This window comes from Ammospiza caudacuta, chromosome 18 (genome assembly GCF_027887145.1).
Source record: "Ammospiza caudacuta isolate bAmmCau1 chromosome 18, bAmmCau1.pri, whole genome shotgun sequence".
Lineage (NCBI taxonomy): Eukaryota > Metazoa > Chordata > Aves > Passeriformes > Passerellidae > Ammospiza > Ammospiza caudacuta.
Window position 1 is genome coordinate 7,390,741 of NC_080610.1, and position 27,292 is coordinate 7,418,032.

The 27,292-nt window shown below is 51.3% G+C and overlaps 2 protein-coding genes across 5 annotated transcripts in view; both read right to left on the reverse strand.

Moving 5' to 3' along the window:
* Positions 1 to 261: 261 nt before the first annotated feature.
* On the reverse strand, positions 262 to 13,987 carry SLC25A1 (solute carrier family 25 member 1). Its single transcript, XM_058816667.1, has 9 exons — positions 13,819 to 13,987; positions 3,971 to 4,078; positions 3,747 to 3,846; positions 3,383 to 3,521; positions 2,837 to 2,921; positions 2,573 to 2,677; positions 2,073 to 2,188; positions 1,689 to 1,762; positions 262 to 1,591 (listed from the first exon to the last, which is right to left on the reverse strand). The coding sequence occupies exons 1-9, from the start codon at positions 13,910 to 13,912 to the stop codon at positions 1,477 to 1,479; spliced, it is 936 nt and encodes a 311-aa protein (XP_058672650.1). The 5' UTR covers positions 13,913 to 13,987; the 3' UTR covers positions 262 to 1,476.
* A 6,324-nt stretch (positions 13,988 to 20,311) lies between these two features.
* Positions 20,312 to 27,292, reverse strand: part of CLTCL1 (clathrin heavy chain like 1) — a 34,615-nt gene continuing 27,634 nt past the window's right edge. The window contains exons 28-34 of one of the 4 annotated variants that reach the window (XM_058816832.1): positions 27,153 to 27,263; positions 26,442 to 26,612; positions 25,676 to 25,897; positions 24,947 to 24,967; positions 22,648 to 22,723; positions 22,156 to 22,239; positions 20,312 to 21,640 (exon numbers count right to left, since the gene is read on the reverse strand). In XM_058816832.1, coding sequence (XP_058672815.1) covers positions 21,525 to 21,640; positions 22,156 to 22,239; positions 22,648 to 22,723; positions 24,947 to 24,967; positions 25,676 to 25,897; positions 26,442 to 26,612; positions 27,153 to 27,263 — 801 coding nt within the window. In that variant the 3' untranslated portion in view covers positions 20,312 to 21,524. The remainder of the gene's footprint in view (positions 21,641 to 22,155; positions 22,240 to 22,647; positions 22,724 to 24,946; positions 24,968 to 25,675; positions 25,898 to 26,441; positions 26,613 to 27,152; positions 27,264 to 27,292) is intronic. The other 3 variants (XM_058816829.1, XM_058816830.1, XM_058816831.1) reach the window with 3 other exon arrangements.

Sequence of the window (27,292 nt, forward strand, 5' to 3'; positions counted from 1 at the left end):
GGCTGGGCGGGGGGACAAAGCCCGTTCCCTTCTGCTCCACCGCCCCTCGGCTCCATGGCAGGGCAAGGACTTCATACAATTAACCAGGATTATTAATAAAGCACCGTGAACGGGACAACACAACCCTGCCTGGGAGCATCTGTGACTGGGCACCGCTGGGCTGGAGCTGATGCTCCCCCAGGAGCACCATCTTGGCATGAAGGAGAGCCCCGTCCCCCACTCGCTGCCCATTCAGCACAGCCCGGACGCCAACGCAGCCGCTAAAGCCAGACTGATTTTATTCAAACTGCGAATGTAAAACAGAATAACAATAAAAAAAAAAACTAATGCAACCCTCACTGGCTTCAGAGCCAAAAGCCGCAGGTAAACCGTGCCCAGGCTTTCCTCCTTCACCCTCCAGTGTTAAGGCTGAGCTCATCGCTGGCTACAAGGGGGCGGAGGGATGGGTTGAGCCCTGGCTCTGGCACCCCCAGCTCCCTCAGGGAGAAATTTGGCACAAATCCAGTGGGGCCAGCCTGGCACGGGCAGGGCAGGGCTCCAGCCCCACGGCCATGGGTGTTAGTGAGTCAGCGTGAAGCTCTAAAGCTCCAAAAGCTACGGGATCACCTACGGCACCACAGAAACGCGGCGGGAGGGCGGATGCGGGGAATGTGGCAGAAGAAAGGGGTTTGCACCCCTGGCCGAGGGGCCAAGGCTGCGGCTGGGGCTGCACCTCCTGCCCCGGCTCGCATGCACGGCTCGGCTGTAAACGGCAGCTGAGGGGGCACCCGGCTCACCCCAAGCCCACCCCACAGTGAGCAAAACTAAAGGCCTGGTGCATGTGCAATTTTGGGCAACTGCTGCTCAGCAGCCCGGGGCTGAGCAGGATCCCCGGGATGGGATGGGATGGGATGTTGCACACCGGTGGTCTTGGTGCTGGCAGGGAGGGAGGAGGGAGCTTGGGGTCACTGCTCTCCCATCCCAGGGGGTGCAGGGCTGCTGGGCCCCCTCCAAGAGCAGCTGTGACCCTGCCATGATATCAGCCCCATTGTCAGCTTGTGATGTACAGTTTGGCATTGCACCCACATGGCTTGAGGGGGCTCTCAGCACCCCCAAAAGAGCTGCTCCTGAGGCAGTCAGGAGTTCCTGGCTGCTGGGAGCCCCAAGGCCACTGTTAAGGGGACATCTCAGTTTGGTTAATCAGTACACATAGCTCATGTGGGGCTGGGGGAAAGTGTCACCAGGAGATTGGGATGGGCATGACAGGGATGCTAGGGGTTGGGATGGTGGGATGCAGCTTCCTCCCTGCTCCTTTCAGCACACAACTAGTAATTTAACCTGCTCCAGAGCCTGTTCCTAAAGATAAAGGTGGCCAGGTTTGGGGTGTGCAGGGCAGACCTGGCCCCAGCAGTGCCTCAGGTGGGTGTGGGTTTGGTCTCTGCTCTCCAGCTGAAGCCCTGCGGGGCACAGGAGGTGGGGGCTGCCTGGCCCGGCCCCTCAGTCCGTTTTCCACACCTTGTCAAGGAGTTTGACCACCTCATCGTAGATGATGAAGACGATGGCCACGTCAAGACACACACGGCCCAAGCGAGGCACTGTACCCTTGTAAAACCTGCCAGGAATAGAGAGGGGGGCCGTGGGGCTGGGTCCCCTCACAGCCCCTTCCCTGCCCATCCTCCCCACCAGCCACCCCCCCGGGCAGAGCTTACGCCAGGGGCCCTTCGTGTTTCATGATCTGGTAGGCGCAGTCCCAGGTGTTCTTGTACTTGTGCGCTTCCAGCCCCTGTGGGAAGGGAAAAGCAGGATCAGAGACCAGAGCCAGGGATGCATCTGGGGGATTTCTGGGGAGAGGCAGAGGTGTGCCATGAGGAATTGATCTCTCTCCACTGCTGCAGGACATCAGTCGCCACAGGGATGTCCTCACCTCCGTGCAAACTCTCCCCATGGCTCAGGAGCAATCCCAGACATCTCCCAAACCAAATCTCATGGCACTGTGTGCCTGCCCCAGGGACTGCAGCAAACAGCTCCCAGGCAGGGGGTGCCCCCAGCCTGCTGCAGGCAGAGCAGTCCCACACCAGGCCCTGGCACTGTACCTGCATCCTGGTCTTCACTACATCCAAGGGAGTGTTGCCAAAGACACTGGCAGCTCCAGCAATGGCTCCAAACACCCCTGTTATGAAGGGGTTAATGGCCTTGTTGGGATTGTCCCCTAGGAAGGAAGAGAGGGTCAGGGCAGAGTAGTGGTGGGATTCCCACGTACATTCCTGAGGGAGCATGGAAGGAAGGTCCCAGGTCTGGCTGTTTGTGGTCAGGAGGCAGTGCTGAGCTGGGGACTGTCCAGCAGCACCTGCCCCACAGAGCCCACACCACACTGTGGGGCTCAGGGTGGGTGTGAAAGTGATGCTCCAGCACTAGGACCCATCAGCCCCACAAGCTGGTGCCACCCCACCCCAGTATTCATTTTCCTCCATTCCAGGTGACTGAGCCATGAGAAATAGGGGGTGTGTGGAAGGTAAGACCATCCCAGCTCCCAGGGGTGGCTGGGGAGCCAGAGGCACAGCCAGGGTGGCCTGGGGGGCCAAGGGCACCATACCTTTGTACCAGTTCCTGAGGGAGGTCATGACAAAGAAGCGGATGGCCTGGTTTGATCCTTGCTTGAGGATGGTTGCAGTTAGGCCCTGGTAGGTCCCCTTCAGTCCTGCAAGGAGAGGGTGTTGGAGGGGAGACCAGCCTCAAGTGGCAGAGAAAATTCTCCCCAAGCCACCTGTCCCAGCCTGTGCCCATCCACCACCTCCCACCCTATCCCCACAGCATGGCAGTACTCAGGGAGTCAGGGTGCCACTTTCCTGGGACTCACCCTGTTCCCGAACGATCTCCCGGACGCCATGGAAGAAACCACGGTATTTGGGGTTGGGAGAGCTCTGGTCATGGATAAACTTCACCTACAAGGAGATGATGTGCTTGTCCTGGCTGAGGTAATGCAGATGTGATGGCCCCATGGGCTGGCAGCCACCTCCTGCCTTGTTCCAGGGACAGTCCCAAGACCAGAGCCAACCCATACAGCTCTGGGAAGGCTGTGCCCGTGGCCATCCGTGCATTTTGCAGAGGAAAACATGGGAAACTGCTCCTGCAAGCAGCCATGTGGGCCTTACACTCATAAAATGGGTGACAAGATGGTTCCTGGGTGGGGGGCTCCTCCCTGGAGTGGAGAAGGGGCCAGGGCCACCTGACTTGATCTCCACAGGGCTTTCCAGCATCAGACCTGCCCCTACAAAACTGTCTTGGGCAAACGCACACAGCCCTCGGGTCCCCAAAAGTAGGGCATCCCTGGGTTTTGTCCCCTCCCAGCCCAGCCCAGTGAGGGGTGCCAAGGCAGGGGACAGTGGCAGGCACAGCCACCCACCTTCACAGTCTCCATGGGGCAGACCACGGCCACAGCCTCAGCCATGCCAGCCCCCAGCCCACAGAAGAAGCCCCGTGTGCTGTCCAGCCGCCCCTGCTCGTCTCTCATCCGGTTGCTGAGGAACTCAAACGTCCCGAACCTGCAAAGGAGCCACTGTGCCAACCCCTGGGCACCCAGACAGGGGCCTGCACCCCCCTGCTCTGGGTCCAGGAGCAGCTGCACACCCTCTGAGAGGACCCTCCCTGCCTGGGAGACCACATGGCTTTGGTAAAACACCAACGAAGACACCAAGGGCAAAGCCACCCCCTTGTTTGCTGCTGTTGGGGGTCCCCCCCCACTCACCCCTTGCCATGGAGGCACGTACCTGACAGCAGCCTTGGGGATGGAGCCGTACAACAGCGAGCTGAGCCCCCGGTAGAGCCCCCGGACGCCATGGTCACGGACAGTCTGCTTCACACAGTCCCCTGCGGCAGAGCACAGCGGTGCTGCTGTCACCACCACGCCGAGGACAACCCAGCAACACCCTGCCACACCTCCAGCACCAGCCAGGCTCCCCAGGAGCCCCAAACCCAGAGAGGGGCTGCTCACCAATGCCCTTGTAGCGGGGAGGGTTTGCCTTCTCGTCCAGCTGCAGCTGCGTCTTCACATACTCGGTGGGGAATGTGATGCAGATCTCGATCCCTCCAGCCAGGCCACCTGCATGGGAGAGGAAGGGACACTAAGGCAGGAGCAGCATTGTGCCCATTCACGGCCACATGGCTGCTCCCAGCTCCATGACAGCTGAGCCTGGCACCTCTGGCAGCCAGGTCTGGGCTGGGACACGATATCCCTGTCCTCACCAAAACCCTGAGGACTGCACGCAGCAGCAGGGCCCTGTGCCAACCTGGTGCCTTGAATGGGCATCGTTGCCCTGCCATGGCAAGAGCTGTCAAGGACACTGGGCAAAGGGGTGGGAAAGCAGGGCAAAACACCACACCCATGGCTGCCTATTTGGTGTGCTGCCCCTCAAAGGCACCTCTCCCTCTCTGGAGCCTCGCACCTCCAGGTGAGCTGCCAGCACTGGGATGTACAAACCCAGCGGTGCTGAGGCAGGCACAGCACCACTGCCCACACCAGCAGGAGCTCATTTGCAGACCTGGCTGTGCTGGCAGGAAGCACAATTATCATCAAACCTGTCTGGCTGCCCTGGGCTCCCACAGTGGTGGCTGCTGGGCACTGATTACAATGGCTGCAGCCTTTCCTGATGGCCTGGGCAGCAAGGGATGCTGGCTCTCAGCTCTGGGGCTCCCCTCAGCATGGCTGGAGCCACTGCAGCTGGACCCAGCTGTGCTGGGGGAGCTGGGCTTGGCCCATCCGGCCACGATGGATCACAGAGCATCAAAGTGTGGCCAGGTCCCGCCAAGCAGCAGGAGCCCTTTGTGCCGGCAGCACTGGGGGGAACCACCGGGCTGAGCTCCCTCAGGTCTCACAGGGCCAACCCTGAGCTCCCTCAGGTCTCACAGGGCACACCCTGCTCCGCCTAGGACAGGGCACAGGGTGCTGCCACTGGGGTCAGCATCATCCTGAGGATGTCCCTGCTCTTTGCCCAGGGAAGGTGAACCACGCTCCAGCCCACAGGCTGGGCTGCAGTGTGTGGTCAGCTCCCAGCTGGGGCTCCCAGTCTCCTATACAGCCTCCTGGTTCCTCCAGCCTGGCCATGTCCTTGGTGTGACTCAGCAGGCCTGTGCCCCCACTGCCAGGCTTGGGGCCCATCAGGGCCCAGGGGACACCCCAGCAACACCCCAGCAGGGAACACACTGCCTCTGCAGGAGAGGCTGGGACTGGGTGCAGTGGTTGTTATCCTGCTCTGCAGTGAAGCACAGGCTGGTGCCACGTGGCACAGTTCTGCTTATCAGCAGCCCCCCAAGTACCCTCATGAAGGGATGCTGATAGGGGACACCACGGCCCATGGCTGCTCCCTGTGACAACAGCAAGCAGCACCAACTCCTTGGACCAGCAGACTTTCTCACAAAGTCATATTTCTTCTGCATGGTCCTCACACATGCAAGAGATCTCTCTGGTGTTGCCAGCTCCCCTCTGTCTGTGCCACTGGCAATTGGCATCCTCAGGAGCACTGCTGCCTCCTCTCAGCCCTGTCCCCAGCAGCAGAGCAGCACACATCTTTAAACAGCCTTATGTTGGTTTTCCCCCCAAGCACAAAAAGCACCAGGCTGCACTTCTTACCCAGGGAGCCAAGAAGCCAGGCCAGCCTCAACACAGCTGGGGCAAGGCAAAGCTCAGCTCTGCTCACAGAGCATCCCACTCCTCCCACAGGCACGGCAGGGATGGGGACACCGTGGCACTGAGTGCCCGAGGAAGGACACGCCAGCCCAGCTGGGCTGCATCCCGGCCCCTGGGGATGGGGCGTGAGGCCAGCCCAGCTCTGCCACAGCAAACAAAGGCTCCTTGTTTCTTCCCCACTGTGTTCTCAGGGGGCTGGAGCTGCCCAGCCCAGCCCAGCCCAGGCAGGCTCCCCTCAGGAGGCGGTGCAGGGTGACCACTGCCAGCCCTGACGCCTCCATGCACCCGCTGCTCTGGGGGCATGGCAGGAAACACAGAGCCAGCCCACAGCACTGCAGCCAGCCAGCAGCTCCCCTGGGGCAGCACAGGAGGACAGCCACCATCCCCAGGGTCCCCAGCACACCCCTGCTGCCCCCTCAGCCCTCTCCTGCCCTTGGCACGTCTGTCAGAGAGGCAGACACTGCTGGTCCCGTGGCAGGGGGCTGGCTGAACACTCATTTCTCCTGCAAAGACAAACAGCTCCTGCAGGAGCAGCTGGCAGGCCCCAGAGAGCAGCTCAATGAGGAGCAATGTGCTCCAGCTGGGTCCAGTCCCCAAAAAGCTGAGCACCAGCTGGCCCCTCTCCACTCCGTCACACACCACGGTGCCACCAGCCTTGCGCCACCACAGCCACACAAACACCCCGAGTGCTGCCAAGGCCACTTCCCTCCCTCCCACACTGCAGAGTTGAAGTGCTGGATGTTTAAAGCACCATAAATATTTGTTCTCTCTCGGTCCCCCAGCACCAGCTCCTCCCCCAGCACACCCAGAAGCCAGAGAGCAGGGAAGCACCCAGGACAAGCAGCAATCCAGGGACAACCAGAACCTCAGCTCATGGCAGCCACACCAAATGCTACAGGGAGAGATGCTGCACCTCCTGCAGCCTGCTACAGCCTCAGTGGTCACACTTGCATGCAGGGGAGGCAGAGGCTCTGCTCAGCATCCCACAGGCAAAGCCATTCCCAGGAGCCCAGCAAAGCACACTGTTCCTGGGAACTGGCAGTCTCTGGGGCAATGAGGCTGCAATGAGCCAAGGATGAAGGAACAGGGCACTCGAGCTGCCAGGTCCCCTCCCTGTTCCCCAGTGTTGTTCTGGCCTAAAATCCCATGGGAAGGTGCACAGAGAGCAGGGACTCTGGACACACTCCAGGACTTGTGGCAATTTTATTCCATTTTCTTTTGGCCACAGAGAGAGAGGGTGGCACAGGCCACCTGCCCTGCAGCCCCCTGGAAGCAAGACCCATCAGAGGTCCTGCTCTGCTGTAATCTCCTCTCCATACAGTTTTACCCCAGCAGACACCTCATTCTATGCAAATAAATCACCCCACTGCCCACGAGCAGCAGCTTTGTCCAATCCCCTTCCTCTCCAGAGCTTCAGGGACTTTGCAACCTGTTTACCCGGACTTTACACAGCAGCTCCAGCTCTTGCAACACCACGGAGTCAGCAGGAACAGCAGCACTCAGGAGGTGAAAGAGCACTCGGGGCAGCTGAGATGCCGGGCCAAGGCTCTGGCTGCTGGCTGGATGCAGGAGCCAGAGCACAGGGAACGTCCTTCAGGGAAGGTCGCTCTGCCCGGCCCCAGGGAAGGTGCCCCCGGAGGGGGGATCCCTCTCCCTGCACCAGGAATGGCTCCCTGCCTGCAGCAAGCCTGCAAGGGCTCCAGCTGCCAGCTATCCTGACGTTGCAGGCTCAGCAGGGACGGAGAGAAGGGAAAAATACCCTGGAAGAATTTTCCTAGTAAAAGTTCAGCTTTCCCCGGCAGAGAGGCCCGGGGAGGCCGTGCTTTGAGGACAGGCCTGCAGCCCTGGGCACGGCTGGGGAGAGCTGGCAGGAGGGAAAAGAGGGTTTTTTGGGGACAGTGGGAGGGTGCTGCCCCTGCAATGCTCACACAACACGTGATGGCATCAGCACACACAGGTTCAGCTCCACACACTGTCCATGAGCAGCTTCTGGCCACCCCGACCCAGGGACCCAGCTCCAGACCAGGGCAGTGCTGAAGGCAGGAGGATGCAGCTGTGATGGGGAAGACAAGCGGAGCCCCAGGACTGACACAAACCAAGGCTGCACAGCCAGGACTGGCACTGTCACCCTCTGCAAACTCCTACCCAGAGGCAAATGCCCCAGTGAACACCCACTGCCCTGTCTGGGAGCCATTAGGAGGCAGGGGGTGGCACTGCCCTCTCTGCCACTCCTGCAAGTGGCTGTGCCTGCAAAAGCATCCTGCTCCTGCAGAGTGATGGAGCAGCAGGTCTCTGTGCAGCTCTGATGAGAAGTGAGCACCTGGGGAGCAATTTCAGTCTCTCCATTTTAAGAGCAATTTCACATGCTGACATATCAGCACCTGACTTCCACATTAAAAGCACCTTTTAACTTCAGATTCATTAGGATCCTTTCAGGCCAGAGGAAATTATTCCTAAGGGTCTGGAAGCAAAGCAGCAGAGCTCTCCCAGGGCCTGTGCCTGGAGCTTCTCCATTCTGTCAGCTGGGTGTCTGAGGATGGTGGGAAGGAACAAACAGGCTCCAGTGTAGGCTGAGCCCTGAGTTCCCCATTTTGGGGGCTCCCAGCCCACGTGCAGCAGGTGCAGCTGGATGGGGTGAGCTGAGCAGCTGACACAGACCACTACAGGCACAGGGTGCAATCCTGCCCAACTCCTGGATGCAGTGCTGAGAGTTTCAGCACTCTCACAAGGGGACTTGGTGCCCTTTTAATTAGCTAATATAGCTTTTGGATCTGGGGAAATAAGGAAGAAAAAACCCAAGAACCAAAGACCATCAGGCTGCTATGAACCAGGAAGGCAGAAATAGCACCAGCAGCTTGTGACAGGTCTCTGCAGCCCAGACTGCCGCCTGCTCCCCTCACGGAGGGACCAACCCCCCCTGGCAGCCATCCAGGCTGCTCTTCACCCATCCATTGCCGTGGAGCAATCCTGCCCTGCCTGCCTGCAGCGGTGAAACGGGTTCGACAGCTCCACACTCCCAGCACTTCCCACCACGGGCCATCTTGTGAAACTGGGGGCTCAGGAGCAGGCAGGAGCCTCGCTGGGGCTGCAACTCTCCAGCACAGTTGGCTCTCAGCAGAGCTCCAGCACTGCTGTCCTCACCCAGGCACCTCCTCTGGCCACGGACAGTCCTTCACCACCCATCCACAGCCACATCCTTGAGGAAAACCACCACGGGGGCAGCTCTGCCACCAAAAGTCTGACCCAGTGCTGAGATGGGGAAGGCTGCCTCCCCAAACCAGACTGCCAGAAGTTTAACTGTGTTTTGGTTAGAAGGGAAAAAACATGTCCTGCATGCAACAGGTCAGCAGGCTCAGAGAGTGACTGTCCCCATGCTGGGTTAGGAAGGTCTCCCTCCCATCTGACAGGGGCAAGGCCAGTGGGGAGCACAGGGGTTCAGCATGCCCAGCAGTAAGCAGACATTCACAGCTGGTTTGGTCATGGGAGCATGCTACAGACAGGCTGGTGACAGTCTGAACCCCCAGTGAAACAGAATGGCAAACATGAGAGGTGCCCCTCTGTACCCTGTGCCACTGAGGGTAAACAGCCCCGTGCAAACAGTCCTGCAGATAATGCTATGGATGGGATGAAACCATTTGTCCTGAATCTTACTGGAACTGTCCTGTTTGAACAGGTTGTCCTTTCACAACTCACTCATTCATCACTCTTTGCATTTACTTCTCAATATGACAATCATTATTGCAATTTAAACTTCTCAGCTGCGAGTATAATGACAGAAGCCATTTCCCCATGCTCACAGTTAAAGCATCCTCTGCCTTTGGTGCTGATTCCACCTTTGGGGACTGTCAGGTTCTTCATCCTGCTTAAGTCACCTTCTCCCCATTGCCCTGCACACCTCAAGGCCCCAGGTTTGTCACCATGAGCTGCCTCCTGGCCATCCCAGCACTTCAGATACCAACTCTTCAAGTGTCAAAAACTCTCCTAAGACATGCAACAGGGAGCCGATGTCAGAGCCCAGGGCTGTCGGATGACTCCCCCGGTACAGCCCCATAGCTGGACAAAGAAGCCACTGCCAGGATTGAGACTTCCCTGGGGACAGGCTTTGATCTCCCAGCCCCCAGCATGGGGGAGTGACCGCTGTACCAAGCACTGGAGCACAGAGGGAGAAGAGATGGCCGAAAAAAAACAATCCCTGCTGTCAAGAGATGACCTGAGACCTCAGGGCACAAGCAGGAGCAGGGAGGCTGCATTGCCATGCACCACACAGCACCATGAGATGCTGCAACATCCCCAAGCTGTCAGCTCATGGTGCTCATCGTCTCAGGAAGACGGACGACTCCTTCCGATCATTTACATCAACCCAGAGAAAATGGTTGCCTGCAGAATGTCAAGCAGAACATCAGGCATGTGAAAATCTCAGAAACTCACATTTCAGAGCCCAGGGTTAACTTCAGCTCAAACAGAATCTATTCAGACTGAAGGGACACCCCAAGATGATTTCCTGGCCCTGGGGCTGACATCCTCCTCCCATCAGGAGCCTTGGGGCTCTTACAGGTTTCCACTGCAGCCCATGAGGGCTCCCAGGCAGGCAGGGACTCACTCAAGGCTAGCATGGTCCTTGTGCCCCACTCCCTAAACAGATGACAGCCACAGGAGGCAACTGCAGGGAGAAGCCACAGCCAGGAGGATGCACTGAGGGGCAGCAGACCTGGCAGGACTGGCTCCCTCCACACTCTCCAATCTTTCCCCCCGCCTGTGCTTGGCCTCCACCCGGCTCAGCTGAGCACCAGGCATCTATCTCAAAACCAGGGAGTGTGCTGGACCACAGCCATTCACAGCAGCACAACCTCCCTCACACCCTCTCCTGAGAGCAATGACCCTGGAAATCCAGATGGACTTAGGACTTTTGGGGAAGAAGACTTGCTCTGCAAAAGGCAAGTCTCAGCTTTCACACCCAGTCCCTGACTCCTCTCCTCTGCAGGTACAGCATTTCCTAAGAAAGATAATATCAAGGATTAACAAAGAAGAGGAAACTGAAGCTCCAATTACTGCTTTGTTCTGGAGCCTAGGCTCCCTTGCTGAACCCTGCTTCATGTCCTACCCTCTCCCTGCCTTCCCCCTCCCCTGCCCATGCTCCCCCCTAGGACCCTGGTGCACATCCCTGTTATTGGCCAGTGATACTCAACACCAGGGCAGCAGGTACAACCCCTGTGAGCTCTTTCCAAATCCAGCACCATGTAGGACACATCCAGGCATTCTGCCTCCCTGGCCAGGCAGGATTAGGTGTAGGTAGAAACGGCAACTGTGCAACAGCCCCCGGGTGAGCAGAGATACCATGCAGAGAGCAGCTGGGAGCTTCTCCGTGGGAGGGAGCAGACCCCAGGCTTCAAAGGTGGCTAGAAACAGAGTAAGGCTGTACTTAACTCTGGCGAGGGCAGGCAGAGCCTTTCATCAAATGAGCACTAATAACCATGAGCAAAGTTCTCAAGAGGAGGGCAGGAGTGCAAGGCAAAGATCATTTGTGCCGGGCAGGAAAATAGCCCACGCTGCAGGCTGACTTGAGCTGACCCAACAGCACGAAAATGAGCTGCCAACGCGGCATCCAAAAACCCAGTGAAGGAGCACTCAGGATTCCCAGCGGTGACTGATGACTCCGGCACCAGCTCTGCCACCAGCATTCCTGTCTCACCACTTAACTGCCTTTATTTCAAGTTCCCCACTGCAGTGTGGCCCTGTGCTGGGAGTACAGCAGACCAGCAGCACCCAGCCCTTCAGGATGCTGGTGGGAGGGACAGGAGTCTGGTGGGCTGTTTGGAAACCACAGCACAAAACAGGAAGGCTGGCTGTGGGAGGCCAGAGACAGAGCTGGGCTCCTGGCCCACCTGCTAACAGGTTGTTATCCAGCAGAAGAGCCCGAGCTGCCTTCATGTGCTCAGGCCACACGTGGCCACAGCAGCACTGTCACTGCAAGGTGAAGGGCTGCCTTGGCACACAACAGCTGCTTGGACAAAGGAGGGCCCATTAGCAAATTAATTTTTAACCTTGCGTTTTGTCTGTTGCGACAATTGAAGGAGAAGAGCTCTTGGCAGACAGAGCTTTACTTGCATCTCTTCAGAAAAGAGTCAACCCCAGCCAGTTGAGGTCTGGGCAGCCAAGGGAGCTGTGCCTCCCTGGCAGAGGATCCCAATTACCCACAGGGTCTGGGAGCAGATACGCACCCAGGGAGGGATGATGGCTTATTTAGCTCCACCAGCACACGCTGATGAAGCACAGCAGGAATGTTCCATCTTAACACCTCCAGCTCACCAGAACATGGAGCACACATCCCTGTTGTGCAGACAGATGTCAGATGAGAAACTCTGAGAGCATCAGCAGACCCCTTAAAGTCAGCAGAGACAGCCACAAACAGCACTGCATCCCCCAGCCAGGGGCTGGAGGGCTGAGCAGACCAGGGCACAGGGAGTTAACAGCAGCTTTCTCCCATTTCTGTGGTTCTCTAATACAATTAGATGCCACAGAGGCTTGGCTGGACTTCTGCCCATTAACCAATTACTCTGATTACAGCCTGTGAGGAGAAGACCAGCATCTCAATAGAGTCCTTCTTCTACCTCTGCAAGTCTGCTGCAACCTCTCTCGCAGGAGGCTGATTCTGGTAAGCTGATGATCCCGATTACAGATCTACACAAGATCTATTAAAGTATCCCGGTACATTGGTCCAGGCAGTGACAACCTGATGCTTTCATCGCACATGGACAGCAAGCTGGGAAAGACTGTGAGGGTGGGGAAAAAGGAAACATCCTGTCCTTCCCATCCTAAAATTGGATTAAATCCTATTTAAAAGGCCTTTAAAGTCAAGAGGCCTGAAAAAAACCAACCCATTTTGAGATGGGGCAGCAGAGAGGGGCACAGAGCTCCGGAGGAGCCTGGTCTCACGGAAGGGCTCACTTGAGTGAGAAGTCACCCTCTCGTTGGAGGCTGCCTCCTCCTTGTGCCCCATCCCTTTGGCCAGTGATGGCAAAGTCCCTTCCCGGAGACGTGACACCGGGAGGCTTCGGCACCCTTTGCACGCTCCAGCGGCCGCATCCACCTCCGCCAGTTCTCCCGGGGCTGCGAGGGAGGCCGCCCGGCGGGGCGGCGGCAGAGCCGGAGCGGCCGCGGCTCCGCTCCCCGTGCGGGCACGGCCCCGCTGCTCCCCCGTGCCGCTACCGGGGGCTGGAGCTCTGTCCTTTGAGGGGAGCAGGGAGTTGGACAGACAAACAAAGGCACAATCGTAGGAGGGGGAATTGGCTGGAAAACACAAAAGCTCTAAACATGCCAATCATGTCGAGGCTACGATGGCTCATTTCAAAACAAAGACGCTAATCTCCACTCTGGGAATTGTCCTGCCACTGGCAGGAGAAACCAGGGAGCTAATGAACAGCTACAAAGGAGTTTAACAAGCCTGCGACTGTCTTGGACTCCATTCAGCTCAGAGCTCGAAAGAGCCACAAGCAGGAGGCAGAGCGTTAACTCTGCAGTTACTGCTGCCCTCGGCGCACTTACTGCTCTGATCCCATGGAAGTGGTCAGAACTGGACGGGAAAACACGCCCTGATCCAAGAGACTGATGCTCAGGCACAAAGGAGGGACCCAGCAGCCTTTAGAGGAGCTGTTTCAGCGCAGCCTGTGGGACACAGCTGGGGCAGGGACAAACGACTGCTGCTGCTCCAGCCCTGTCCCTCAACACCCTCAGGGGAGCATGTGGGGCCCTTGCTGCCACCAGCCTCTCCCATCAGTTCCGCTCCCTCCTGCTGAACCCCCGAGTGCCTCTCGACCCGCGTCATGTCTGAGCCCGCCAGCAGCTTCCCGGCCGGACCATCGGGTGCACAAACAGCCTAGCAAGACGCTGGAGGCTCCGCGGACAGCGGGAGCCCGCAGCCAGTGTCCAGGCTCGGAATGCAGCTGCGGGAGCTCCCCGGCTGTGGCTGAAGGGAAACCCCGGTCCAGCGGGGTCGCCTTCCGCGGGCAGCGGTAGAGGGGCGGCAGTCCCGGGATGGAGCAGCACCTGCGGGAGCGCCACCGCCCCGGGGCGGGCCCGGCAGCCTCCGCCCAGCCGGATGCCCACGCTGGCAGCGGCGGGGCGAGCCCCGTCCCCAGGAGAGCCCCGGAGCCCCTTACCTGCCAGGATGGCCTTGCCGGGGTGCGTGAGCTTGGCCTTGCCGGCGGGGGCGGCGGCAGCGGCCAGGCTGCGGGGCGCGGCGGGGGCGGGCATGGCCGCGCTGCTCCGCGGCTCCGGCTGCCCGGCGGCGGCGGCCGAGCCCTATTTCAGAGCCGCGCCCGCGAGGGGCGGCCCCGGCGGCGTCACATCCTCGCGGGGCGGGGCGGGGGCGGCCCCTGGGGACGCGGGGAGCGGCTCTGCGGGGCGCGGGGCAGCGGGTGAACGACAGCGGAGCGGCGGGTGAATGGCAGCGTGACCCCGCCCGGCCCTCGCTGCGGCGGGAATGGGGGCTGCTCAGCTCCCGGGAATCCACGGGAAACGCCTCCGTGTGCGTACGGAGAGATGCCGGCCCGGCCGCAGGGACGTGGGCAATGCCCCCGCTCCTGAGTAGCATCAGCACCTCCGGACACGCCTAGGCCAGGACTAGCTCCGAACCAGCCCAAAGCCCTCGGTCAGGGAGGACACACAGCGTGGCGACCGTCCGAGGGGAGGGAAGGGGGAGGGTTTGCTCATCTCAGGCCCTTGGCTTGAATCCTTTCTGTTTCAGTGAGGAAAGGAGACCAGGAACTCCCGGGGTAGGAAGCGCATGTGAACGCCCAGCGCAGGCGGAAGAGAAACAAAAACATTCTCAAATTAAAAGGCTGCTCTGAGTGCAGTGACACTCCGGGCTTAGACGGGGTTGGTTGGTGCTTTTGGGTTTTTTTTTGTGTTTTTGTTTGTTTGTTTGTGTTGGTTTTTTGGGGGGAGGGGTGGGTGTATTACCTATTGCTCCTCAATGACTGGGCTGTGCATATTGCACTAGGATTTTTTTTTGCTTTATCTAGAGACAGAGGAAGACTTCCCTGCTCTAGTTTATGTCCAAGAGCTGTATTTACAGGATGCAGGGAAAGAAACCAATACTGTTTTCATTTCCATCCAGAATTTCGCAGAAAGCAGGGAGCACTGGAGCTGTACTCCAGAGCTGTGCTCTCCCTTACACCTGGTGCAGCCACATTACTCAAAAGAGCGAACATTTTGTGCAAGAAGTCACCTCCAGCTATGCATAAAACATGCTCCTGTCCAGACTTGCTCTCTGTGTGCTTTGTGACATGGTTTTTGCTTAATGAGACTCAGCAATCTGGCAGCTGCCAGCCCCATCCAAAGGCTCACTCTGCAGCTACACAGCCCTGGCTTCGTGGCTGAACTGCTGGCAGAAGAAGCCTTTGGGAAACTGAAGCATCTTTATTCTGCCAGGGTTAAAAGCAAACATACTTGCATTGCAAAACTCACCCCCAGGTGAGATCAGAACTGTATGTGGTTTCACAACAGAGTTAAAATAGGCATGGAGTGGTCTCATGCCAAGTCTAAGGCCCCCTCTCCTTTAACACAGGGCAGTAAAGGAGGGGGAGGAATTACCACATGAAGAGAAGGAACAGTCATAGTCTGGTCACAACTGCAGAGCAGCTACTCATGTTCAGATTAGCATTATTAGAATGGTAAAGATAAGATAAATTCTTTCAAACACGGCAAACAAACAAATGCATTTGGATTTCTGATTAACCTCTGCAACTCCTCATACCTTTCCATCAAATCATCATGGCTTTCACATTTGCCTGCAGACACGTACGCCCTGTGGTGTGAGGCCATGATTACCTTCACAACAAACACTGGCTCTTACAGATTCCCCAATCACCAAGGCCAGTGCACAACCTCATCCTGTCTAAGAAAATACCACACCACATGCTTAATTCACATCAGACTCAATGGGATTCTCAGCAGTGCTTACCTTGCTGAACAGGGAAAGGATTATTCATATTTAATCACATGCAGATTGCAAGCCATCTCCTGCAAGGACCTGACCTCCAAGAAGCTGCTAACACCACTTGTCAGCAGAAAGCCTGAAGGAGAAACAGTGAAACAAGATAAACAATCCCTGAAATACCAGGGGCTGCAAGAGGATGTTTTAAATCCCATCAGTTGTGTGAAAGTAAATACTTAACCAGGCTTACATAGTCAAGAGCATCTCCAAAGAAATGCATGGTCAAAGCATAGAAGAGCAACATCAAACCCACCATGTTACTGCTCTCACTTCAGGAATTTTCATGGAAACAACCCTCTGACAATCTGAACTCATTTCCCTTGCTGGTGGCTGGTGCTTGTTTCTGCTGGCACACAAAGACTTGTGAAATACTTAGTCAGGTGCTGCTGCAGCTTGTGTGCCTCATGGCACCTCTCCAAGCCCTAATAATCAGAATTTAAAAGAGCTACTGAAAACGAAACAACTTTCACAGTTTATTTTTTCAAACACAAACAGCAATTGCAGACAGAGTTTTCTGGATCCTCAGAAGCACATGCTTACATGTTGACAATTATTCCTCCCTTGCCCCTCCCTAAAATTATTACTTTTATTTGAATTGCACTAGACAGCACACCATGGTTTCAGAGACCACGAGTGATCAGTATGGGGCACATAACTTCCTATTATATATCCTGGGATCAGAGAACCTCAACATTTCACTGAATTAAAAGATGTATTATCACAATTGACACAACTCATCAACTACTACAAACCTTTCCATGCATTATTAATCCCCATCACTTGCAGTCATATGATAAAATAAGAAGACTCATTTTCTCTCAGATTCCCTATCAAGACAAAACATTTCCTTTATGCAAAACAGATCCTGCATATAACTGGCTTCAAGAAATGGAAATACTGCAGATTTGAGTCAACATTTCCCCAGCTTTGAAGTGTGTGCTGCAGGAGCTGCTGTGATTATAAGCAAGATGATGCTATTCCAAACAACGAACACGATCCCCACTTGAGCAGAGCACACATGCAGAAAGAGCTCCTGTTGCTACACAAGATTATTCACTGAGATTACCAGGACTGAGCCTCTCATAAGCACCACAGAAGTCCTTGTTATGTTCACATCTGTGTGGGCCTGACTCAGCTCAGAAGGGAGTAAGCCCATGTACAGCATGTACTGATTATCATTCTGCTACCCTGCCATGGTGTGAATCCCTCACAGCAGGATGTATAACTCAACAAAGCAACTCCAGTTGACAAACTCTATTAGCAGTTCATGAAGCTGTTTCCCCACCCCCTAAGTGGAGAAAAAAAAGTACATTACAAAAGGAGAGCAATTCAAAGATTTATTAGTTTCCCACCCAAACTCACTCCTAGCTTCCCATCTGGATAACCACTGCTTGGGGAATTTGTGCTCTGCATAATACTGGAGAACTTAGTGCTGTGGAAAACAACATACCAGAAGACTTTGCAATTCCTTCCTTTCATAACCACTGGGGGAAAGGAGAAATGGAGATTTTTAGGCAAATAAATTTTACAATCTTGATTAAAAACAACAGACAAAAAAAAAATCATGAGTCATTGAACCACACAGGAAATGCATAACTGAATAAGCTCAGAACCTGACTCAGGACTTTTAAATTCTGATACATAGAAGACAGGACTTCACTGACTGTATTTCAAATTCATCTTAAGCTTAAAAGCTGTCAACTTTATATTAGCTTGGAAGAAAACAGATGGATGTTGTTGCCTTTTTGAAAGATTGCAAAGGCTCCAGACTGAAACACACATCTATGCTAAGAATTTTGCAGTGTTGTATTAGTAAAACATGAGTCAGGATCTGTCAGTACCTTTGGAAAGGTGCCCACAGAAAATGCACAATATTGAAAAAGGAGAAAGCTAGACTAGTGACAAACTCTCTGGAGGCTGGACACCTGCTGAAGGTGCACAATAATGGCTCCAGGTCCATTAAAGTGGACTGGTGCACCTGTAGGTTGCTATAGCAAGGCTCATTCAGTTGGCAAACCCCAGCCTAATTACACACCAGTGTCACAAAGCACTTTGGTGTCGTCAAGCATTTTCCAGCCTTATGTCCTTATCTGGAAACAAATGAGATTGAAGCAGTCTTGGGGTACTCTGCAAAGCAAAAAAGGAAATACAGTCAGCTTGGAACCAAGTGCAAAACCAAACTATTTACAGTACAACAGAAGGGACCCAGAAAGACTGCAAGAAGCTTTACAGATGAGAAATAACACTGTCATAAGGTAATGCATACACTTGATAAACTGCTTTATGAGAACCTGGTACATACAGTGCTACCTGTACCAAGATTTGCAAGAGTTCTCACCTCATTTTTTTCCAGCTGACTGAAAAACTGTCATGCTGATTTAGTCACACTAAGAATTTCTCAGAGGCCAAGTCCTAGCCTGCCAATTAGGGTATCACACATCCAAGCATAAGCATTAATTACAAGCAGTTGACAGTCAGCTTTGCCAAAGTACTAAAGTTACTCACACTCATTTAAGTAGGCATCTGAGGTTTGTTTTTCAGTTTCAGAGTTCAATAAATCAAGGAAATTGCTTGGGCTTTTGAGTAACTGCTGCTGGATTTGCTAGGAAAAAAAAAAAGGTTGTTCCTTGTTTCTCACAGCCCAATTAAGGATCCATGTTGTGCTGGAAGTGCCAGCTCTCAGCACTGCAGCTGCTAAAAGCCTGTTAAATCAGAATTAAGTTTTTGACCCTACAGTTACTACTGTCTTTACTGTATCATGCCTATTATTTGCACAAACTTCAACAGACTTCATCTGCCTAGAATTTTTATTTTTTAAGGAGCTAAGTTACTCCAGATCATTTCCTTCTGCTATGCTACCATTTAATTAGAGAGTCCTAAAAAGCAGGGAAAGGAAATGAAGTCTTGTAAAATACCACACCATGACATGAAATAAGAAACAGGACTTACCCCCAGAAATGCATTCCTCCTGAATTCTCCTTGTGAATTGCTTGTCTTCTCTGATGCCAGATCTGTAAATGCCCAGAGTTGGACAGACCAGGGAAGATTCCCCTAAGGTCTGACAAACAGCAAGAACCATTACACAGGAGATCCATACTCTGTTTCTCACAGTGAAAGCAAGAGGCAGTAAAAGCCTGTAGGTAGTCTCAAGCAACTTACCCTCTGACCTAAGTCTGGAAGTTGTTCTCCAGATGCTGCAGGCTGCAGCAGGTTCTGCATGAGCACATCATTCTACAGGACAGCACCAGCCCTGTGTCACTGGGGTGGGAATCAGCAAGAAGCTTAGCTTTAAAGCAGATTCTCAGCAAAACAATCTTATCCAAGTTTTCAAAAACTTGGACATCACAAATTCATGGAATGAAGTAAATTCTTCACCTAATCCCTAAAAGAGGAGTTATTTCCTGCTGTGAATGACTTTACTTTCAGGGAAGCAGTGAAATACCTTAGTAACAAACAAGAGTTTGTTCCACATTTTAGGTACAGCTGCACTGTATTGGCAGGGAGTCTGTTTTGAATGCATGTCAGAATGCAAGATCACAAAATTCATAAAAACCATTTTACTTAGCAAGAGCTTAAATACCAGGAGAGTAACTAAAGCAAGACTGTTGATCAGAGCTGGCAGCTTTGCTTTCCTTGAGAGCTCAGTCACTCCTGTAATTAGATTTCTAGACTGAGGCTATTAAGGATCCCCAGGCTACCTCAATTCTCTTACAGTCAGGAGCTGTTCCAGTATTTGATCTAGCTGTTCACTGTGTTCCACCACTGGCTTGCACTTGCTGCTATAAAGTCAGAGCCCATTTTTAAGTTGGGATTCTGGAAAGTCCAACAGTCATACTAATCCTAGAGCTGGTCTTCAGTTCCAGCTGACTTACCCCAATTTATTTCAACTGACAAGGAAGTGGTTACAAAACAGAAGTACCATTTTCCTGGAAAATGGCAAGCTACCTGGCTAATTCCTGCAGTGAGTAAGTCTGGACAGAGTGGAGATGTTCCTGAACTCATTATCTGCTCAGCATTTCAAGCCGAGCTGTGAGTGCTGATCGTACAAAGCAACACTTGGGGTATTCTGGCATCCATCAGGAAGGAAGGCTGCATCCCCTTACCAATGCTGTCATGGTGTGGTGACCAAGGAGACAATACACTCAATTAAAATTAAACACACACAATTAAAATTGTGCCAAAGCAGAGTCTGCTGTTACTGATTCCACAGCCCTGACAATCTCCATTGGTTTGCATTAAAAGCTGTTTTGCCCTGTTCAAAGTGGGACTCAGTATGAAAGGGTTCAGCTTACCAAAACCACTGCTATGCTGATGTATCTCAGCAGAGAAGACTCATTGCAGCACCTCCCTCCACACAGGACTGAAGCTTTCCCAGGCCCATGAATGAAAGCATGAGAACATGTGACTGCCTCCTGCAGCATGCCCTCCCCATGTGACAGCCTGTGCTGATGTGTCTAATGAAGAGACCACAACTCCCCTAAGTTCCTTACTAGGCCTTCCCTGTTCCGTGCCTTGACACAAATCTCCCTTTTCCTGCCTGGCATCCTCAGTTGTCAGCTTAAGAAACCTGATGCTATGAGTGGCAGTGTGTTACTACCAGCCAGTCCCCACACCCAAGATAGTAAGACTAGAACCACACGGTGGATACTGCAGTTTTACATTTATAATTGAACTTTTATAATATTCAAGATTAGCACAAGATTCATAACCATAAATTATACATTGTTATCTAAGTACATAAAACGTTAATGATACATGTATTTGAAGTGGCACAAAATAATAATATATCCCTGTTGGCATTCTCAAAGGAAGAGGTGGGCGATGGACACGCTGTTGATCCACTGCAGCATAGCAGAACCGAGTCAGTGCAGCCTGGTCACTCAGGTGGTGCCGACTCTGCCCACCAGACAGGGTTAGAACATGGTGTGGCAGGAAGCCAATGCCAGAATCAGTTAAAGGTGCAAATAAAAAGTCAGGATTATGGCCCTCCCTGCTGCCTCAAGATGGTAGCAGTACGTCCCCATCCCCAACCCTGACGCTGTGCTCTTGCATCTCCAGTGCTTTGGCAGCCCATGCACACTCCCATGTTCTCTTGCCACACACAGCTGAGGTTTGTTTTAGTACCATTTAACGTCAATAAGTAACATGCTCTCTCTTCTTGTTAAACAAAAAGCATCTGGGAAGTGTTTGCTCTCTGGCATGAGAAGATTTATTTTCTTCAAGTCTCAGATCTACTCCAGAAAATAGAGAACAGACTCCAACAGTATTGAACCCCAACAGTATTGAACTCCAACAGCATTATTGTCCAGAAAAGGAAACTTTCCCAATATTCCTCTAAACGTTCAGAGCACAAATATTAGAAAAGCCCATTTTCTTTTGCACATAAGAATGCAAATAAAATGGGGTGGTCGGATGTACACAAGCTTTCAACAATTCACTAGTAAAGAGATGTTTCATTGAATTGTTAACAACCCTGCTACATCAGTAGCTTCAGCTAAAGCTTTAACAACTTGGTGCCAGGCAATTTCCCAGCTGCCTTCAATGGGCTTTTCCAAAGAAAGAAAATTATGCTCTCTTCCCCCCTGGCCTCAAGTAGTTATTGCTATATGAGTTAGTGAAATAGTGCCTTAACTTCAGACAAGTCTCACAATGTCATTAACAAAAGCTGCCTTTCAGAGGTTGAAATGTAACCGGACAATAATCAATAAATAACAGTAACAGGCATCCTGCTGAAGTCTCCTCACTGAGCTGGGCAGCAAGTGTGTTCAGCCAACAGAAGGTCATCTGTGCCTTGTACACTTCTTGGAGAAGTTAAAAAGGGACGGGAAGGAAGAGAACAGAGACAGTGAAGGTCTGTCAGAGAGCTAGTTACATATTGAAACCATAAACAGGCGGCTGGGTGAATCCTGGTGCTGTGTATCCATATGGGAAGTTTGCCTGGGGAGGTACTGCACTGGGGCCTGCTGTTAACATCAACTGCTGGCCTAGGAAAGTGTGAGACAAAAAGAAAGTTAGTTTAAGATCCCAACCTTCCCCAATGCTAGCTGTACAGTGTGATAGGACTATTAGGCTTTAGCTAAAAATCAGCCCCTGTGCAAGCACACACCAGCAAGTCACACTATCCAACATGTGCCATGGATAAGGCACCCATGCCATCTGCTCTTGCTACCAGGAAGCTACAAAAGAGCAAGGCAGGATGCAGAGGGAAGATGAATATCCACTGATCTTGAGGTCATAATAAACATGGCTTGTTTTGAAGAGACCATACTGAAAGCCAAACTGGTACTATTTAACCCATGCATGGTCAGATCTAGAGAATAAAGCAAGTCAAGCAAATTGTTAGGTCTGTTAGGTCTCACAGTCTGGAGGGTGCTGCAAAGGGTCTGAACACACCTTGACAGATTTGTTTTCATCACTAGTCCCACACATGCCTCATGCATCTGTTAAATTCAGGTTAACATTTATATCAGACAGTGAACCAGTCACATCCTTCCCTTACCAGCCACTTCTAGGTGCTTGTTAGCAGAATGCCTCTTCAGAAGGGCTTCTATAATAGCACCACACTTGAAGACAGCCATGGTGGCTGCACATGTCTTAAAATGCGTGAGCTAAAAAGACAGTCGGCCTTTCTACTTGGAAGAGCAGAAAGCAGACACATTCCTCAGACAGGAATTAGAAGAGGAATTTTCATGCTCTGTAAGTTATTACTGGGGTTGGAAACATCCTGGTATCACCTGTCCTATTACCATACTGAAACATGATTCCTAAAGTAGAGATCTGAGCCATGTAAGAGGAGCAATACTTTAATCTGAAGAGCAGAAGTACTGTAAGAGTGAGATGTCACTTCAACAACTTACACAGTTCATTGAGCAGAGACAACCATTTCAATTACTATCCAGTTGAAACCAGTATTCTTGGATACAATGTAATCATGTAAGCTGCCTCCACAAAGAGAGACCAGAGTGACAACAGGTAATCAATTAAAACCTACCAAATACTATTGGAGTGGGTTCAGCTACTTGTTCCTCTTCTTTTCTTAGGCTTTCAGAAGCATCAAGTTTATCCACCTACATTGAAGTGAACAGGAGATTTATGAAGGCCTTGTCTAGGAATTGCACCATTGTGTGAAGCTTTTCATGCCTGCTACTTCAGCTATCAAGTGCTCCTTTTTAGTCCAAGTTGGAAATACTGAAGTCTGCCTATTCCCAGCAAGCTTTGTTGTAAAACTGACTTCCCAATTCTTTTGGGTGTACTGCAATAAGCAGCAGATCTCAAATGCAGATGAGGAACTCATTACCTTCAAAGGAAGCATTTTCTGGGGTCTTATTCTAGTCACTGCTAACTATGATCCAGAACTCAAACCCAACAGAGCATCCATCATCTCAAATAGGCCTAATGTGCATTTACCTATTAACCTGCAATTCCTCTCCCCTTCAGTGACAACTCACAGATATTTGCAAATATTCCAAGCCCATGAAGTTTGATCTAATCTAGGACTACAGTCTAACCTGGCTGCAAGGTACTGGTTTAATGATATTCACAAGAGACTTATTCTAGGGGAAACTCTAGAACCATCATGGAAAGTGGCCTAGTAGTATCAACTTTATACAGATCTTAGTGCTGTGCCACATAAAGCTCTGTTCATGCTAAACAAATTTGTGTAAGCACTACAGCAATGCAGGAGAGCCCTAAACACAACTTTAGATTGTGGGTGTGGAGGGCAATCTGAAGAGCAACAGCACCTTCCTTCTCAGGTTTAACAAGTTGTACCTTCCAGAAGAGAACCACTGAGACTGAAGACTACAAGGCATGAAAGTCACACAACTTCACATCCTGGTACAGGCAGTACTAACATTGTGGGCAAACCTACATTTGGCCCACTGCTGTATTTCAGCTGTTCCTCATCTTCCTTTCCCACTGCAAGGATCACGTCTGGTCTAAGAACTGCTTCAAGAGGGATCTCTGTTAAACTTTAGAGATGTTATACAGATATGGTGTTTAACAGTTTCCTCAACATTTTGAAGTTTGCAACTCAAATTGACAACCTGAGTGGCAGCAGGTCTTTTACTGGTTCATTTATAGCTGTCAGCCTAAGAGCTCTCCAGCATAACACCAAATATTGCTGTTAAAAATGCTATCCAATTTACTAAGGATCAAAGCAACTGACAGATACCCATTTCCAACTACCTGTCCTGCTCTATTTATCCCCAGCCTCAGCTCTCTTGGGTTTGCCTTTCCCTGGGGCTGAGCTACAGTGGCTCTGGCCAGAAGCACAGTCCTGCCCTCAGCTGGGCACAGCAGGAATGCCGATAGCAGCCATCCCCAACAAGGGTTGAGCAGCCCTAGGAAAACCAGATCACACTGGCTCTGCTGCCTGGAACTGGTTCAAAAGGTTTCCAAGGTGTCATTATACTCCATGTGCCTGACTCCTGGGACAGGCTATTCTGTGCTTTAACATTTTTTTATGCAGAAAAGACAGGTAAGTTCTGGAATATGTACACACTCCACCAAAACTAGTCTGTTCTTTTGTGCTTTTGAAGTTAGTTACATGACGACAATTTTAGACATACCACATTTATAAAGCCCATTCTCCAATTTCATGTTTTGCAGTTAATTCAACAGACTAAATTAGTTTCACTGTAAACCACTTTCACCATGCAGCTTTTCCTTCTGGCAAGTTATCCCATATTTAGTACACATGATTACTTGTAAATCCAACCAGCAGTTTAAGATTAATGATTTTAGACCTAAACCTCACATGGAGGAGTTCAGGTAAACTTGTGTGGCAAGTTTCTCCAGAGTGAAACAGGAGTAGGAGATGCTTCAGATCTGTGCAAGTACTTTCATCACACCAACAGGCAAGAAGTTTAGAGAAGTTTCATGGCACTATACAAACTCACCATCATGCCTGAATTATTCCACACTTTGGTAATTTACAGTGTAAAAAGCAATTTGCCCTTGGAACACATCCTGTTACATGGCAATTGCTTTTCTTTGTTTATGAACAGCATCCTCCCTGCCACAAAATATGTAATACAGTGAAAAGGAGCCCAAAGTAAAGCCCTCCTCAAGCACTTGTTTTTGTGTCCCATGAAGAGGAGAAGAGTCTGGTTGGATTTTCAAGTTGTTTGTGAATAGTTATCCTTTTAGCATTAGAAAGTGAACAGGAAATGAGTTAGAGCTAAATTACACTGCTCTTCTGGCAGAAGCTACAGCTAGATTCCTGTAAAAGAAACCTAGGATATTGAGGGACACAAATAAACACAAAGAGTTTGAAATCAGAGTGTCACCTTATAGAATAGTCCATCAACCTGCAAGAAAATTCAGAGGGGAATACTTAACATGACTTATTAGCAGCAACCTGAAGCACTCACTTCTACATTCCTCATTTTAATGAAGTTCTTTACTGTGATGCCCTATGCAATCCTACAGCCTTCCAAGGTAGGATCTTAGCTTAGTATCTTAGAGCTGTTTGAGACAAGCATTTCAGGACCACACATGATCAGAACCTCTTTTCCCTCAGTTGAGAACCAGCTCTTAGTATCAGTATTGTGCAACCAGACTATGAATCTCAAGTTCTGTTTTCCATTTCAAAAACCAAACACCTTGAGCAGTCTACTCCTATGGCTGATATAGGAAAAATCTGCACTCAAAAGCCCTATGCTCTTTTTACTCTAGGAAATATGGGGACTTTACTTTCATAGTTACACAAAGATAAAAGTGATATATGTGTTGTCCTCACCAAGTTTTCAGTTCATCAGCTATGGAGCTGCTGTGAGAAGCACAGTTGCTTATGTCTACTGCTAAAAGCAGAAGTTCAACTAGACCTCTTCAAGTGCCAAGGCATCTATTCATTAACTCTGCTAGCTAGCCTGGAGTGATGAAACCTACAGAACTTCAAGAAGACTTCCTCCATGAGGAATGGTAATATTCCAAATATATGCAAAGAGCTCTGGTTTACATAATGCTAATCATACAGCAGACTAAAGTCTTAGCTTTTTAGCCTATGCAATACTCACTTTGGTAAGATACTCTCTCATCACTTGGATGAAATAAGGCATTGCAAAGTCCATGATGTTATGTCTCCATGCCAACTCAAGGACTACATCTGGGTGCAGCAAGTCATAGCATGTGAAAAGGCAGGCTGCAAAGCACTCCTGCTTGCCTTCTTCCAAGAACCACTGGAGCAGCTTCTCAGCCAGCTCTGCATCTTTGGACTCTGCAGCATACTGCATAGCATCCTACAGAAAAGAACAGTTAAACTTGACCCTTGCCTGTCAACATCTTGCCCTACACCTTAAATCCATGTTATTGTGAGCCAGATAAGCTGAGTACTTGGCATACCATGAAGTTAGTCTTTAACACCAGGCATGTTCTGTAGGAGACCAGATACACACACAACAACTCTGAGGTAAGCCAAATACTTTATTAACATCATCCAACAAGCTTCCTACAGACTACATACAAATTGGCCTGTGAGAACTCACCACAGGTTTGAAGAGCATACCACTATAATTGCATTTCATCTGTACCCTTACAAGAGCCTGTGACTTGAGGCCTATGGAGAATGCTCCATACTGATACAGGTAACTGTAGAGATGCCAATGATTGAAAAGACACATCCCACAGGACAACATTATGAAATTAGATTTAAGACATGCATTTGAAACTCCAACCACTTCTGCTTTAAGAGTCTTTCCTTCAAGTGAAGGACTACTGATTAAAACTCCAGATTTGAAACTACCATTCAGTACCCAGGAGCTTTATGCAGTGTCATTAACTCACCTTATACAGACGGTCTTTCTTGCACAGCTCCACGCTCTGTTTCCAGCGGTTGTTACCCTTGTACAAGTACGCTGCAATACGCCTAAATTCAATTAGTTCATGCTTTTCCAGACGCTGAGCCAATGTTATGTTATCAAAGTTGTCATAGGCATCAATGGAAGCTCTCAAACCCTGTTTGAGAGAGAGTTGTTACACGTGCTTCCAGATGGCAGTAGGTGAAACTAGAGTAAAGAAGCATCTATTCCTAGTGCACAAGTGCTTCAGTTCTGCCAGCTGGATGTTGATACCATGGCTACTACTGATTTACCTGAGCATTTCATGCACCTCTCCAAAGGATACTTTCTAACAAAGCAAGATGCTAACTTGGTCATACCCACTCCAGACTAGAAGAGCTCGTTACCATAAAAAGACAAAGCATGTCTTCAAATGGCAGCCGGCCAGAAGCAAATTTATTTACTGAAGTGCTGTCCCACTGAGTACATACCTGATACTGACCTTTGAGAGGTCTGCTCTGAGAAAAACACCTGTGGCACCTGCTTTTTTGCAAATCATTGACATCTCAAGACTCCTGCCTGCTAAAGACCTGACTGCATGCCCTCTCTTTGCTGCACTGGAGAAGTGTTATCTTCTACTCAAGGACATTACTGTGTCAGCAGCATTTTTGCCAGAGAACCATCCCTCAGGCTTAGCAATCTGTTTTCAGGGGCTCACCTGGAAATCTTCCTCTTCTGTTAAAAGGTTGTTTAGAGCTTCGTTAACTCCTTTGTTGTTGTGGTTCTGGACTGAACGCAGGTAAGGCTTTACTAGAAATAGCTGATTAACCTGGAAAGAAGATGTTTCCAATAAAAGAT